This window comes from Saccopteryx leptura, chromosome X, assembly GCF_036850995.1.
Source record: "Saccopteryx leptura isolate mSacLep1 chromosome X, mSacLep1_pri_phased_curated, whole genome shotgun sequence".
NCBI classification, from domain to species: Eukaryota; Metazoa; Chordata; class Mammalia; order Chiroptera; family Emballonuridae; genus Saccopteryx; species Saccopteryx leptura.
The window spans coordinates 82,820,452-82,838,013 of NC_089516.1; the positions used below are offsets into that span (position 1 = coordinate 82,820,452).

A 17,562-nucleotide genomic window follows, 5' to 3' on the forward strand; every position below is an offset into this window, starting at 1 on the left:
AGAAAAGTCCCATTTGACTCCTCACCTTAGTAATTTCCTATGATGTCTACTTCTCTAAATGATATTTATGGGTCCACCTTTTCCAGACAATTCCCTTGGAAAGTTAGATGATCAAATGCTAATCTAAAGGCAGGTCAGTCTTAAAGGTATGAAGTGTTGAATTTGTCTAAAGTTGAGTTCTTGTTCACAAGAGGGGAGCCTGGGGTACTCCCCAACCTTTTTTTTTTTCTCAGTAAGCATTCTTTTTGCTGAATCTGACTCACTGCCTGTCCAGTGGCTTAATAGATGCTTGAGTTCACAATATGTCTCTCACATAATTAAACATTGGGGCTTTGCACAAAAGGACACTTTTTAAAGCATTGATTATGGGGATATTTTATCATCAATCTCTCATTTTCACTTTCTCAATAGAACAGAATAAAATGTGGTATTTGAGAATTCTTATGCTTTGCCTTTTCTTACCCCCCAAACTTGCAATGGAAATGCAAGTTTCCGTTGTTGCCATTCATGTTAAACAGATTTGCTCCATCTCAGTTGCAGGAAATATTCTTTGCAAGCACTTACCCAATGTATTCAGCAGCAATCAAGCCATTGATGATGATGTATAAGTTTATTAGAACATGAGAGAAGAATTACCAACAAGTAATTCCAGAGTACTGGCTACCAGGAGCCAAATGCCTCATAGGCAGAAATTCATTTAATAGCATGCATTTATTATATTTTGGCTGCCTGAAGCTTAAGCAGTGAGCTCAAACTTGCTACTAAACCCTCCCCAGCATGCGGGCCACCCACCAATTGCAAGGCATGATGACACGACAGATAACCCGCCCTCCTTGGTAGCAGTAGGGATACGGGTAGTAACCTAGTAAAGGTTCACAGACGCGGCGGCAGTAGCGGTTGCCTCGACGGCAGTAAATACAACAATAACCTCTCTCATCCAGCATGGGGTCAAATTCTATTCCATTTTCAGTCTGTAAAAAGAAGAAGCCAGTGTTGAAAGGGAAGGTACACTAAGAAGAGGTCCACAATCAGGGGAGTACTAAAAGACTACCTAAGTTGGGGACTGGTAAGAAATTAAGTTGCTTAGCCTGATCGTGGAAATACCTCAATAGAGATCAAGGTTAATTGTGAATGAGCTTTCCGGGGATTTTAAGTTTCTTAAATATTTTTTTGTTAAAACAATGATCACTCTCCTTTCAATGATTTTGATCAGAGGGATTGTGAGTTTGTGGTTTTTTTTTTTTTTTTTTTTTTGAGGGCTTTGTTGTTTTTCTTTTAACAAAGAAACAGGAACATTGCTCACATAGTCATTTATTGGAAGTTCTTCTTCACTTGTTTGCCTGGTGTGACGAGTTTTCTTCACCTTTACTTGAGGGATCACCCATTGCTCATTTTGTTCAATGCCCTTCTTTTCGGTGGTAGGAAAGTGAAGATCTTCACCATCTTCCTCAAACTCTTGTAACTCTGAAACTAAGGTAATAAACACAAAGTTAAGAAACTACTGCTTTGCAAAAGTTTCTGAAAGAAATGATTGGGAGAATAGCATTTGGGGGTAGAGATTTTCCTTGTATCTTCTGACTGCTATTATTTAGGCACGCATGTATCACTTTTCCAAGCTCTTTCGGCTGATATTTCAAGGAGATTTTCCAAAACAAATCTGACAATTCCCATGTAAGCAGACTTTTTCTTTGCTCATTTGGCATCAAACACTTACTATTTTGCCTCATTAACATATTAAATTTGAATCTGTGATCAAGGGACTTTCATGTTTTCCACAGTGATTTTACTCATGGTAAGTACTCAAATATTTTTATGTTGCCTGATTTGATTTGGTAACCTCTGTGATCTTCCCTCTTCCCTTCTCTTTCCTGTCTTAATTTTTAAAAACTTTTAAATTATAAATAGTCTTAGATTCACAGAAGAGTTGCAAAGATAGTACAGAGTTTCCATATACCCTTCATCCAGTTTCCCCTAATGTTAACATCTTATATAACCAGAATATGATCAAAACTACAAAATTAGCATTGATATAATACTATTAACTAAACTACAGACTATTCAGAGTTCATCATTATTTCCACTAATGTCCTTTAGAAAAAAAGAATGCTGAAGCAGAAATTCTAGCATCCAATCCAGAATAACACATTGCATTTTGTTGCCTTTTTAAGGGCACAAGAGTACCAATAGATGCCTGCATTGATTAGAATGCCCCGTCTTGGGTATTATAGTAATCTATGCTATCCAGAATAAGGGAAGCCAAGTTCCATGTTAGATGGGCAGAAAAATATGTCCAGAGACCTTGTATTCTCAGTGGGATGACTGGAAGTTGAGAGCTGGACTCTTTTCTGGATATCTAGCCTTCAATTACTTTTATAGTGATTTCTGAGACAACCACAGAAACATTTGTATTGCAGTGACTGTCTTATCATCTGGGGAAAATGTCACCATTTGACATAGAGAATCCTTCTTGAGACAAAGAATTGTTTTTGGCATTTCTCTTCTCTAGTTTTGAGTTGAATACACAGTGGCTTGAGCAATAGTCTGGTATCCCAACTGCAATAAATATAGATGTGCAAAGAAAGACATAATAGCTTTTTGCTATCACGGGTCACATTAAGGTGATGTTACCTTTGCTGGAATATTTAAAAGCCTGTCAGCATTAATTTATCTGATTTATAACTTGGCTGTGAAATATTCCCTCCTCACTGGCAGTCAGTATATACAGTTTCATCTAAGAAGATAGAAGCAGATCATTTGATTTCTTAAAAATGTAGTCTTGAATGCTGGGAACATTAACCTGTTATTGGCTTTGGAAAGAGAAGAAAAAAGAGGAAGAGGAAGAGCAGGAGAAGAAAGAATAAGAAGAGGAGGAGAAGGACATACCTGCTATTAGAGTGGGATTGATCCAATACATGGTCACATTATTACAAATCTCCAGAATTTTGGAATTTTTAAGAAAGTCTCGATTTTCAATAGGCTTTTCTGCTGGGACCCAAATCACTGACTGTTCAAAGAAAGTTGTGGTAATTTCTTCATTCTGAGACAAGAAAGTAGTTCAGAGTGGGGATAGGCAGAAAAATTAATAAAATGAACGAGACATTATAAGATACTGAAAAAAAAAAAAAAGATCTTGTATTTTGAGTCTGAATAACAGTTTCAATCCCAGGGCTGCCAGTGAACTAGCTCTGTGCCTTGCCTACCATAGGTGCCCTTTGGAGAGTTAACAACCAACCTCTTTTTCTAACAGTAAGGTTGCTCACTGAAACAGGTGCTTTCTCTGCCACCATTTCATGTAAACTCAGAAAGGCTCTCCATCAATATCTGGACCTCCCGCTGGGTCTGGTATGTTTTAATTTGGGCTTCTACAAACCTTAGTGATTTGTATTTGTTTTCTCCATTTTAAGTGATGTTGTGAGAGCCTGTCTTATTTTAGGTTTGCAACTAGGGTTGCAAACTGAAAAAAAAAAAAAACACCCCCACAAAAACTGCTATATTTAAACTGGTAAGATCAGTGAAATAGCAACCAAACCCAGTATTTTGATTTTACAAGATTTGCCTATAAATGGTATCTATATGGAGTGCAAAAGATGTCCTTTTGGTTTTAAAGTCAAGTATCCAGATTTTGGCTTGACTGACTTTATTACTACCCAATTCCGTTCATTCTACATACTTAGAATTTGTCTCATAGAGTGTTTTTCCTTTAGATAACCTTTCTTATATTGTCAAGAAGGCTACCTTCTCCTCAGTTTCTAGCATTGGAAGTAGTTGTCTTGTATACTGTGAACAAAAAAGGGCTACATATTAACCCCTTTTTTGAGAGCTCAGGGGAGCCCTTCATGGTTGTCTTACAAACTCGAAGACCTAAAGTAACCACATAGGATGGTTTAAAATTAAAACTTTCTAATTAAAGTCAGTTCATGGCAGGTAGTCATGTCTTAGGCTGGTATATTCCTTGAGAAAAGTCATTCTTTAACTGAGCTTGTCTATTGTCTTTTTGCATCTATGATAACATACCTTTGTAATGTCATAGTAATTTCCTTTCTCCAGACCCCTCAGGGCACCATCTTCCAGGAGAGCACAAACCACAAAACCTCTAGTTGTTATTGTTAACACTTAACTATCCTATTCCCACCAATGTGAAAGAAGTATGAGTCTGTTCTTTTTACCTTTTATCCAATCACAGAGATACCCTCACTTTGTGTCCTCCTGTGTCTCTAATCTACCACTAATAGATTTCATGTGACCTCCCTTACTCCTCCTCTTTTGATTATGATGTATTATATAAGGTGCAAAATTGTCATTCTCTGGAACATTTGTTCAATCTATTTTGATTTTGCTTTCTGGAAATTTTCATCATTTTGGCTCAAACAGAAATTTTTACAACTTTGGAATTTTTTTACATTGTCAATATCTAATTCTTATTTCCCTTTTGGGCTTTGACATTCACCCTCTAGTCTTAATAAGTCTTTTTCTTTTCTCTTTTGTTTCATTCTAGCTTTATGATTTCAGTGTTTTCATTTATTGTGTGAAATAAAGCTTTGTATAACTTTTTCTAGTCGTTTAAAATTCTGAGATCTTAGTTTCTTTTCTCTTGAGTCTATAAAGACCTTGGGAGGCATTGAAAGGTACTGTATAAAATGAGGTTGGTATGCTGACTAGTTTTGTTAGTAAAATCAAGGCTATTTTTATATCTGCTCTTGATGTTTAACATGCACAAACCATGGATACAGAGGTGAAGGAAATACAAAATAAGAGGATTTTTGTAATTTAGGAACACAAACTTGTGTCATAAAAAAACCTGTAGTCTGAATATGAAAAAATAATTTTTTTCTTGAAGATAAAATGATCTCTTTAACATGAGATGAATGCTTGTGCTATTTAAAAGACTCAGCAAAATTAACTAAAGAATAAATCTGGACTAAAACGAGACATTATGTGTCTTTGCATTTTTTTTTTTTTTTTTTTTGGAAAGGTAAATCCCATTGTGTCAGTTTGGACTCTAATTTCTGGTTGGCTTTACTCAAAAGCTTAAATTATTTTCTGTAAAAAGAAGCATACAATATTTGGTATAGTAGCTTTTTTATCCTATTCATTCACCTTTTATCTTACCCTTGCCTCTTATATAATAATAAGACCGTGGAAGTTGTTCTGTTCCCCTGCTGCATCTAACTTATACTTATTTTTTAAAAAATCTCCGTGTGTTTTTTTTCTACCATAAATCTTAGAAAATCTTTTTTTCCTTTCTTAGTTATTCTAGTTCTACAGGTCTGTAAATTCTCTGGCAATGAGAAGACTAGTAGCATGTCTATGAGAGCCAATGACAGCTCTAAGACTAGGGTAAAGGAAAGGAAAAGGTGCCTCCCACCCTATCTTATCCCACCAAAATAATAAAAAGAAAAGATAAATGAGTAGATGAGAACAAAGATGGAGAGAGTGGGTAGGAGAAAAGCAAATAACAAGGAAGAGAGAGAAGAAAGAGAAAGAGATATTTACAGTATATAGAGAGGTCACTGTGGAATTGCCATAATCTCACTTTAGATTTGCTAGTTAAACTCTAAAATGAAACCAACCAAACCAAACATTTGTTTCTTCCTGGAGATAAGGGGGTATGGTGTCACACTATGGCCTTAGCTAATGTTTCTCTTCTTCCTCCACTGCTAAAAACATATTGTAGTTACAGACAGAATATGAAGAAAAATTAAGAGCTGAAAGGGATTTTTTGATGGTTATAGGCAATAATCCTTCATTTCCCACTAGGTTTTTAGGGGCCATTAAATAATTGCGCTAGTAACCTGGTCTAGCAGTGTGTTTTCAGAGAAGTTGTATTACACCATAGTTCTCACCTTCTTTGCATTTGTCTTTCCTACTAAGTTAAATGTGGATTATTCCATTAGTAGCCTAGGATAAAATATTCAGGTGAATGAACTGAAATCTTTAAAATAGGTGAAAAATCTTTAAAATAAGTGAATGTCACAGTGTGAGAAAAGTGGCAAGGATCCCCAGTGGCCTTGAAACTTTTCTTTTTAGCAATTTATCTTAAGCAGGATTGATTTTGTTCTACTGCTTACCCCTTTTAGAGGAAATATTTGGTTTGAGAGAAAAGGTACATAATGTTAAATGCTACACAGGTGTAAAAGTACAGTGTTGTATCTAAAAAATGTGAACTTATTTTTTGAAAGGCCTGAGTTCAAGATCCCAATCTGCTTCTCATTATTTGTGTGACCTTGGGCAAGTCACCTTTCAGTTTTGAGTCCCAGTTTCCTCATTTGAAAAATGTGGATAATCATAGTATCTATCTATAGGGTCCAAGTGAGAATCAAACAAGAGTAAAGCATTTAGTACAATGTCTGGCACATAGCACCCAATAGGAGATGGCTTTCACTGCTACTATTATTCTTACATACCTCATCTATTTCTTCCTCTGGCTCAGAAAATTCAGGAATCACTTTGATCTGAGTTTTGATGAAACATTTTTGAAGACCTACAAAGTAGATGCCAGTGTATCCCTGTAAAACAGGAGAAAAAACACCTTCTAAAATAGCCACAATTAATGAGTTCCATGGTTTGTCAGGGCCCACGGTTAGCAAAATTTGAATTTAAAGGCAAAACTGTGTCTAAATAAAGGCTACAAGCTACAGTACTTTTAACTCAACTAAGACGTTCTAATATATATATATTTGTATTTATTTGTATTTTTCCTAAGTTAGAAGCAGGGAGACAGAGAGACAGACTCCTGCATGTGCCTGACCGGGATCCACCTGGCATGCCCACTAGGGGGTGATGCTCTGCCCATCTGGGACATTGTTCTGCTGCAACCAGAGCCATTCTAACACCTGAGGCAGAGGCCATGGAGTCGTCCTCAGCGCCTGGACCAACTTTGGTCCAGTGGAGCCTTGGCTGTGGGAGGAGAAGAGAGAGATAGAGATGAAGGAGAGGGGGAAGGGTGGAGAAGCAGATGAGCGCTTCTTCTGTGTGCCCTGACCAGGAATGGAACCTGAGACTTCCACACACCAGGCTGACACTCTACTGCTGAGCCAACTGGACAGGGCTCAACTTACATTTTTAAAGTCATGTACTTCCAATGTCTCATCAGTGCCATTTCCACTTCTGAATATTTCAGTTCTAGTCACAGGATCAATTTCCATGTAAATCTTCTTCTTTTCTCCGTTGCTATAGAAAGTGTGTTCCATGTCATATGTCTGGAAAAACAAAACAAAACAAAAAAAACCAAGCTCTAAGATACTCAGTGTGTCCCTTCATATGACATTTTAATTGGGTAATATTTGGAATGCCTTTTCTTTTCAGAGTCTTTGTAGTGAGGTGTCATCTCAGCAGCTTCCCACCGGGAATTTTCTAAGACTTCAGATGAAAATGAGGTGCTTTTTGGTGCTGAAGCTGCTGTAGGTATCCTTTCAAAGGCAGTATTTTATGTTTAAACTAAGTTGCTGAACTTATTACTAAGAATTCCAACAGACTAAATAGCAAACGGTATTTTGCAAAACAACCTATAAAATACTTCCCCTTTGTGTTGAGCAGAGAAATCTCCTAAACCTATGCTGTTACTTTAAACTACCAATTGTTTTATGTTTTAATATTTTTTTACAGAGACAGAGAGAGAGTCAGAGAGAGGGATAGATAGAGACAGACAGACAGGAATGATGAGAGATGAGAAGTATCAATTATTAGTTTTTCGTTGCAACAACTTAGTTATTCATTGATTGCTTTCTCATATGAGCCTTGACCATGGGGCTAGAGCAGACCGAGTAACCCCTTGCTCAAGCCAGCGACCTTGGTCTCAATCTGGTGAGCTTTGCTCAAACCAGATGAGCCCTCACTCAAGTTGGTGACCTCGTAGTCTTGAACATGGGTCCTCTGCATCCCAGTCCAATGCTCTATCCACTGCTCCACCGCCTGGTCAGGCCCAATTGCTTTTCTCTGTGTCCAGTGGTTACCCCATCACTACCCATTAAATTCATTAGGGCTGAAACAAAGATATGAACACATTTAGAATACTTACACATTGCTCTTTATCTGTTTTAGGTAATAATTCTTATCTTGGCCTCAATTGCTTCCATTTCCCCTTTAAACTTGAGGTAACATTTATTGCCTTCTCTTAACCTTGTATTTTATGGGCTAACCAACCTCCTCTCAGTTTATTCCTGGATTCTGTTTACCAAAGTTTATTTGGTTGGTTTCAAGTTCTCTATATTCTCCTCTATATAGAATTCACCACCTGTGTCAAGTTCTTTGCGCTAAGGAATATGGAGTCTCCTAAGGAGAGTGCCTTGGAAAGGCTGCTTGTCAGGTCATTCTTGAGTGGTTGCAATAAAACCCCAGACTCTCTCCTGCTCTCTAAAAGAGACAATTATCTTTCTTAGGACCAAGACAACCAGTCTGAAAGAGTGTCCCAGTTTAGGAGTAGGCCCATTACTTATAACTGAGGACATTTTTATAGCCAAAAGCAAGAAACAAATCTAAAGGAATTTTCTCTCTATCACAAACCAAGCCAGACCTGATGGTGCCATGTGGAAGTATCTTATTTGTGTTTTTAGGAGGCCTTCAGCTATCAAGGTTCTTTATGCTCATCTTTCCTTACAAAAAATTGTTTCTTTGGTAAACTAAGAGCCTGAAAAAGCAAGTAATCTACAGAGCCAATGTTGCTTTCTAATGATACGATTCTCAATGGCAGCTTTTTAGAGCTTGCACTACTTTAGCTTGCTTTTTAATGTCTGTCAGTGTCTGTGACTGAATGTTAGTTTAACCTGGTCAAAGTGTCCCTAATTCAAGAAAAAAAAACAACAACAAGTTGAAAGCATTTGTAAAAATAATGTTACTTCAAGCGTGAAAATGCCTGTGTAGTTGCTGAATAGGAGAATAACGGCCTTTACCTTGTAGTATACCTACAGTGCTGTAGTCATGACAAGAACTTAAGTATTTGTTGAATAAGTTTTTCTCATCAATGGCAAGTTCTCATGTTCTTAAAGAGAGATTTTGAGCATTGGCAAGGTATTTTTAAAGGGGAAAGAAAACAGTATTTAGACCCTTCCAGCAGCTGCAGAGTTAAGTCAGGCCTGGTTTGGTGACAAGTAAAAAATTCCTTTAGGCCTTGTTATTTGTTTCTAGTTATAAATATGTCTTCAGTTCCAGCTCTGCAGCAAGCTTCAGAAACTTGTACTTATGGCAACAAATTGAGCTCTCAGTTTGCCTGACCTAAGAAGAGAAGAGAGGCATCTACTTCAGTTCCAGTCTTGTCAGATCTCCCAACAGGGGAGAATTTCTTTAGAAATACTCTCCATTGTTGAGACAAATGTCGACACCACTAGTCATTGGGGGTGAAGTGCAGTGTTTGTTTCATCAGTAGCACCACTGATGGATTATTGCATGGAAAAATGAGGTTAGAGACTAGGGGATGTTGGAAGGCTGCCTACCTGGGCAAAAGAGAAAATACAGGCTGTGTTTTCAATCACTCGTAGAAGACTATGGAACCATACTGGTGACATTTAGAATTTCAGAGTACTTTTGTGGAATGAGTTTTCCTGCATTGTTGGCAATGTGCTTCACTTGGACACCTTGCTAGATGAAAACTATTGGAAACTGCCAAGCTCAGCAGATCTTGATTATTTTCAACATTCCTTCAAAAAACTTAGTTTTGTTTTATTTTTGGTGGAGGAGGGGTCCATTCTTATTGTATTCATTAACCAGCTTGTTGACTTTTTGTTAGCAATGGTAGGTTGCTAAATAGAGTAGAATCAGAATGACTATTTATGTGTGAACCCTGGGTAGGGGGTGAAGTAGGGTGAGGAGCTATATATTCACCCAAATAGAATTCCACTGTCAAAGGTGTCCTTTTGGAACAGACTGTCTTTTGTCTAGGAAGATGATGCTGGTGTCTCATTTTGGACTGTTTGAGGATGAGTTTGAGCAAATCCAGACATACTGTCTAGCCTGGGTCCCTGTGGAACACATTGCATGGGTAATGGCTATGCAAGCTTCACTGGCCCATATGAAGACTGAGCTCATGCCTTTGGACTCAGAAGTAATTTTCTCTCTACTAAGCTCACTGGCTCAGGGGTTGAGGGTCTTTCTGGAGATGAAGGAGTAACTAACTGGTTTTGTCCTCTCCAGATGCAAACTAAAACAGAGACAGAATGGCTGGCCTGACAGAGATGTGAGTAAGCTTCCAGTAGCTCGTCTCAGAGTGCCCCCAACTCAGTTTTATTTCAGAGAGAACAGAGCAAGGATAGAGTATGATGAATAATACACTTCTGCCAAATTAGCAGATTGAGAAGGTGTTTTTGGTTCCCTTTTCTATTGTTTTTATATCCTGTTCACTTTGTACCCTCCTAGTCTTTTCCCTTTTTCTTATTTTATTCTAGCCATTTGTCTCTGGTCTAGACATCTAGGAATCTCGAGATGCTTCAAGTATCTTATGTCAAAGAAAAAAAAATCAATCTTACAAATGATTTCACACCAAGATGTTAGCTATGGGTATTTGTCTATTAAAATAATTGAGTTCAATTCTTAAAGGAATGAATTGCTAATGGTGAAATTTTAAACAATGGCACCATGAATAGGAGATATTTGAGGTGTAAAGTTGTCTCCCCAGCACCACTTGAATGGATTCTTACCCCACTCACACATAAGGCTGGTTTTAACTTTAAGGACCAGCGCACTGGAGTGGGACAGGGAAGTCAATGGAGTGAAATATCACTTAAATAAAATGAGATAGACACTTGGTTAAGCCCAGGCAGTGAAATATGCAAGAAGACCACGTTGACAAAACATGGAGAGAACACAAACTCATTTCTCTTCCCTGCCCAGGAATTCTTTCCTTGGTGCAGTTAAATCCTGTACTCAAGCAGTAAATGAGCCCTAACATCTCCCTTTCACAATTTACCCTGTTTTCCTGCCTCAATTTCTGACAATCTCTGAGAACAGAAAAGAAAGCTTTTTATAAAGTGTAAAGCTGCCTCAGACCTCAGAATGATGGATCTGTTTGGGGTACAAGTAGGTTTTGCCTGTCCTAAAAGGGATTTGAAGGCATTTGGCTTAGGTTTTTTGAAGCCTGTGATTAATCTAGCTGCGCTTCTCTCCACCTTCATCCTTTACTGTCTGTTTATGAGGTCCATTCTCCAAAGGTGAAACACATGCTCAGAATAGTTGGCTAGCAGTTGTAAAACTAGAAGGAAAGTACAGGAATGCATTGTACCATATTATTACCAACCTAGCCTGTGGGATTTAAAGGGCCTCTGGATATTCTTTACCAACACAGAGCAGACAGATTGTTTCTTATGCAAAGTTGGACTTCTGTATCTTCAATCACTAGTTCTCTGCCCTGAAAAAAATTGGCATAAGCAGCACAGACATTCCTCTTTTTCAACAAGAAAAATACCATTTCTTTCATCTACAGATTCAAGCTGCCTGGGAAGTTTTCCCCTACTCACTCACTCCTCGACCTAACCATTATTCTTAAATGCAGCTGAAAATAATGGAAAAAATCCTCAGACCAGTTTCTAGTCCTATCCTCAACTCTGCCACTTACAAGCTGTGTGACTTTGAGCAAGTCATCAAATTTCTCTGGGAGCTCAGTTTTCACTCAGTTTTCATCTTTATCTCCCACTCCTTGCCAGATGAATGCTGAATAGCTGACAAAATCAGTTCTGCTTAGATTCGGGCTGATGCCCGTCAGGTTGACCAGTAGACTGCCACAACCTGCTGATCACTTGGATTGCTTTCCCTTTACAGCTCCAATTCCACTCTCAGCCACTAAAGGACAGTTCCTTTTGAAAACCCAGGCTTTCCCTGCTGGTGCCACATAAGTTCCTTAGCAAATGGTACCTTGGGAGAATGAAGAGACTGAATAAGAATGTACCCATAGTAGCCAGTGTCCTGATCTATATATTCTGAGTGACTCTGAGGAATCCAAAACAAAAGCTAGTGCATTGAGAGTTCCTATTCAAAAATGGGTTTTCTCCCACAATGGTTTAACAAGAAAATAAAATGAAGTGTTCTCTTTTAAAATGCTGACACGGCACCATCTGCTGAAGTTCAGTCACCCTGTTAAAGAGATTTGAGCTACCACTCTAACTTTTTCCTTGAGGGTATGAATGCTTCACCAGATCCACATTTCACTCACCAAACTGCTGTGTAGGAAAGCCCAGGGAACTTGAGGAGGAAAGTTGTATCTCCTTTGTGCCTCAAAACAGAGTGAAGAGAGTTGGTCTTTGGCCAATGCTAGCATTAGAAAAATAGGCAGACCCACACTTAGACAGAAGGTGCTTTTTCTGAGCAAATTATTCTCAGCCTAGAATGATATTAGGCTCATAATTCCCGAGTGAGACTGTTTTAATGGTTATCTGCATTTAAGGTTTCAGAGAGGGCAAAAGAATGCCCACCCATCCCTATCACTTCTCATCTCATGCTAGTAGTATGTAGAAGCTGAGAGGATATTCCGGGGAATTTATTGTTTGTTGTGTGGGCCTAAGAACCTATGGTTTCCTAACAGCTCTAAAGTCACCAAGAAGTTCTTAGATATGGAAGGAAGAAAAGTATTTAATTTGTTATTCTTCTACCTCATTCTACAAAAGATTGAAGGGGACAGGCTACAAGGTCTGTGCTACATTTTAAAAAAAATTTAGTTTAAGGACTGGGATTTTTCCGACTTGTTTTCTCCATGTCAGATTAATTAACTGGGGAGTTGGCTTTTAATTGTTTAAAGTTAAATGTAAAAATGTGCAGTACTGCAAATTTTTTATATACTTTTTTGTATTTTTCTTAAGTGAGAAGCAGGGAGGAAGTGAGAGACAGACTCCTGCATGAGCTCAACTGGTATCCCCCCGGAAAACCCACTAGGGGGCGATGCTCTTCCAATCTGGGGTGTTGCTCTGTTGCAACTGGAGCCATTCTAGCACCTGAGGTGGAGGCCATGGTGCCATCCTCAGTGCCTGGACCAATATGCTCCAGTGGAGCCTTGGCTGTGGGAGGGGAAGAGAAAGGTAGAGAGAAGGGAGAGGGGGAATGGTGGAGAAGCAGATGGGCACTTCTCATGCATGCCCTAGCTGGGAATTGAACCCAGGACATCCACACGCTGGGCCAACACTCTACCACTAAGTCAACCGGCCAGGGCTAATACTGCTAGTTTTAAGCAAGAATGTTTCTCCAGTGAATCTGCTTCAAAATCCCTGTGCAGTCACTGTCTGGTAGTGAAGCTTCTTTGTAATGCTCTCAAAATTTCTGAGACTAAATACGTCTTCTTTGTTTGGTTAAGAAAGCTGATGCCCTGGCCAGTTGTTTCAGTGGTGGAGCATCATTCAGCCTGTGGATGTCCTAGGTGCTATTCCCCATCAGGGCACACAGGAGAGATGCCCATCTGTTTCCCCATCCCTACCCCTCTCGTCTCTCTCTCTCTCTCTCTCTCTCTCTATCTCTCTCTGTCTGTCTCTCTCTTTACTCCTCCCCTTCTGCAGTCATGACTTGATTGGAGTGAGTTGGCCCACAGCGCTGAGGATACCTCCATGTTGTCCACCTCATGCGCTAAAAATTGGCTTCAGTTGCAACAGAGTCAGGGCCCCCGATGGGCAGAGCATTACCCCCTAGTAGGCTTGCTAGGTAGATCCTGGTCGGGATGCATGTGGGAGTCTGTCTCTGCATCCTCTCCTCTCACTAAATTAAAAAAGAAAAAAGAATGCTGAAAATAAGAGATTGATGGATTCGTTTTTATTCAGCTCAAGTGACTCCTATATGTGGCTGTGGTTTAGGGGGCCTATTAGCTTATAGGTTAGTACAATAGCACACCCACAATTATTCCTCCATGTTCCACTTTATTTTTACCCCTTTCTCTCTCTCTGTCATTGTGTGTGTGTGTAAGTGTGCACACACACACGCACTTGTGCTCATGCCTGAAGTGTGTGAGGAGAGAGAGGGAGTCAGTATGGTTTATTTCTTATTTGGGATGAAGAATTTGGCTTTTTTTGTATACACCAAGTTGGAAGATAATGGAAGAAGGGGTAGGACTCACTGGCATGGAAATGCCAACACTAGATGTGGGATGTTAAATAAATACTGTTTATAAACAGATATTGAAAAACAAAATAAAAAGAAACTGTGGTGGAAGTTAAAAGAGCAAACACTAAGAGCTTGGACAAAGCCCCAGGACAGCAAATAAGTCACTGCCAGCCATAAGCACAGTAGCATCAACAATTCTTTCCACCAAGAGCCTCATAGTCCCCATAGGTCCTATGGGCTTATAAAGGAATGTCCAGAAGAGCCTGGATTTTAATCTGCTAACTGGTGTTTTCTACTAGGCCATGCTCTTAAGAGGAGGGGGCTTTAATTTGTACAAAATTCCCAGAGTTTTTCTTTTGTAATTCTTCCAAAACTAATCTGACTGTTCTCTTCTTCCTAGGATTCATAAGTCAGCTTCAAGACAGGCCTTTTGACAGTATTAGCCATTAATTAGACCATATATATTATATCATAGATGATCTTTTGGGCTCTTTATCTAGGCAATGAAGGTAGTTGTAGGCCAAATGAAGCTTCTGCAACTCCAGTTAGTTCCTTATGGTGCAATGAATCTAGACTGATCTTGTGGTGAAGGCCAAGACTTAAATACAATGTGTTACAACTCTCCATTGGGGAACAAAACAACGTTCATTCAAGATAAAAAATACTTGCCACAGGAGACATCTATTATCTTTTATCAGATTACTTGTGTTCATTTTTGAGAATCTCTTTGTTGAAAGTTACATCCCAAGATGGATTACTCCACAAGAGATTTGATTCTTAGTAAACTTCATTCAGTAGCATACCCAACTTGTTCTGTGCATGTACTCACTAAGTTTTACTTTTGTTTTGAAGAGTCAAAGGATTGGTTATTATAATCTATCAGAGAAATAGAACTGGAGTGAGAAGCAAAGATGGTATAATATGGAAGCATAAGGAGCAGTAGGCACCGTTAGTAAGTTAGGCACTTTGCAAGATAAAAGCAAGGTTTTTACCCAGTCACTTATAGTTGCATTGAGGCAAACAACATGGAAAAACAAACTCTTTCAGAATAGCATTGTCAATAACAATAAGTACAATAAAATAAGAAAAACCATTCGACCCCATGTTTATGTAGACATGTATGGATGGTCAAAAAGTCTAGCTACTTAACAAACCCAGTTAAGTATATGTGGACATGGATAATAAAAGGATTTATTGTCCTCTAATTCATCTGTAATTGTCAAGAGGATCTGAAATTCAATCTGTGAAGCAGCATATCTACTTGTGAACTAGCTAAGTGGTAACAGAAGTGGATTGGAATGCGTTTTGTTACTTTATTAATTTGTTATTTCCTTCCTGATCTCTGTTGCTTTGCTCATCTTGCTAGCCTGAATATAGGTGGCTTTTCTAGAATGATACATGAAAAGTAAATATTTAAGAAGCAAGGAACAGTCATAATTTATCTATCTATAGATCTGTTTATCTATCTTTCATCTATCTATCTATCTATCTATCTATCTATCTATCTATCTATCTATCTATCTATCTACCTATCAATCAATTATCTAAAGCTAATCATAAGTATCGAATGATGTCTGAAATCTTTTCTGGAACAAAATAGAAATTAAAAGGCAAACAAAGTAGGCTGTTTCACTCTTCATTCTCCTTCTTAGTTAAAATAAGGTAGCTTCTGGGACTAAATTAAAGTGGGTGTTGTAGCACAGGGGAATAATCCAAGGTAGCTTTGGATTACTTCTCCGTTTTCTTCTGGATACTTGTCCAGTTGATTTTCTATTTTCTCCCCCACTGACTTTCCTTCTGTACCAATCCATATTCTTTCTTCTCTGCTCCTATCAGTCCTTTGGCTCCTAATGGTCCATGCCAACTCATTTTCTTCTAGTCTCTCATCCTCCCTCCCATACTTGTGCCTTTTCCTCCATACATCTGCTGTCAAATAGAAATGAGCATCTCATGACAACAAATTAGTAACAACAGTAACAACAATAGCAACCCACACTCAGAAAGAAATATTTGGCAAAGCCGAAAACAATCTTGACACATTGTAGCTTATACAGTTATTAGTTCTCCTTCAAGTGAAAATTGTTGGCACAAAGGGACTATAATTTTCTTTAAGTCACATCTAGACTTGTCCATTGCTTGTGAGCCCGGGAGTAACTGTAACACTAAGGTACACTAATAGCAACTACAATGGCTAAGCAAGCTTCACCAAATGACCTTAATATTGGGAGATTTCTGAGATACCTGTTATTTATGACTTGGCATCACTTGTTTGTACCCTGTGACATTAACTACCCAGTGGACAATTGTGGCTGGTAAAAGCTGAAAATTCCTAGTTTATTTTTTAAATCATAAATAAATGTAAACTTAGGTATGAAAATTGCTCCTTCTGAAAGAGCGTTTGCTGCCTGTACTCACAGCAGATGCACTGAGTCAGAAACATGATCCCTGAGAATCCTTTGCTGCCATATCTGGTGGTTTTGTCTTATGTGGTGGCATAATTACTTTTCCATCAGTTTCTTCCCAGATAATTGAAAGAAAGATGGAAAATATTTCCTTCTTACAATAAAATTTTTGCTTTTTACAGTAAAAATTTTGCTTCTAAGAAGTCTTAACTCCTTAAAGCCAAACATTACAAAAGAATGGGTAATTCTATAGCCTGTCGTTACTAACTGAAATACAGAAAACATATTTTTCTTTTACCAAAATAATTAGTCAAATAAAAGATAGCAAATCTTGATTCAGTTTTTCATACCACCAAAAAATAAATACAAAAGGGACTTAATAATTTTCATTTTTAAACAAATATACATGGCAATCAGTATTTAAATTCAATCAAACTCAAACCAGAAGGATTGATCCATAACGTACATTTACTTACTTTTTTAGATGTCTCTGGCCAGAAGTGCTTGCCCCCCCAAAACAAAATGATTAAAGTTAAAGTCAGGATACCAAACACCAATCCACAAATCTTAAGTGATTTACATATCTTCTTGGATTTAAAGGCTTCTGCCTAAGCAAAGAACAGAGAAAATAAAACAATACACAATAATCCTTAAAATAGCAAGCCATAATTCAAAATCACGTTTGCATTCACTTTCTAATGTTCACATTACAATACGATAAATCTGTAAAGCCATGCTTCTGCTCAAAAGGGAAAAATATGAATCAACTTACATTTAGAATGTGACAGTCCTCACAGTTCTCTGGAGGATTCTTGGCCATGGTCTCTCAGCACACAGTACTCTTTCCCAGCTTTGAGAGAACTGAGACCACTGCAGAGGTGGAGTTGCAAGTGAGTCGGCTAAGAGATGCCAGAGGAGAAGCTGAATTTATATGACTCAAATATGTCATACCAGAGCCTGAGGGAGCCCAGGGGGCTCCTGTGCTACGATTTGTTACATAGATTTACCCATATATGTATATAACTTCTGTGCACAGAATTCAATCCAGAATGGCAAAGACAGAAGGTTATAATGAAAACTATTGTCTTGGGAGATGGTTTGGAAGGGGACCAAGGCTTGAACACATTGAAATGATTTTTCACTATGAAGTTAAAAT

The 17,562-nt window shown here is 38.3% G+C and overlaps 1 protein-coding gene across 1 annotated transcript; it reads right to left on the reverse strand.

Annotated features, from left to right (window-relative positions):
- Positions 1-761: 761 nt before the first annotated feature.
- TNMD (tenomodulin) lies at positions 762-17,231 on the reverse strand. Its single transcript, XM_066356991.1, has 7 exons — positions 17,179-17,231; positions 16,883-17,014; positions 7,059-7,199; positions 6,405-6,506; positions 2,884-3,037; positions 1,304-1,470; positions 762-971 (listed from the first exon to the last, which is right to left on the reverse strand). Exons 1-7 carry the CDS (start codon positions 17,224-17,226, stop codon positions 762-764), a joined length of 954 nt encoding a protein of 317 aa, XP_066213088.1. The 5' UTR covers positions 17,227-17,231.
- Positions 17,232-17,562: the final 331 nt, after the last annotated feature.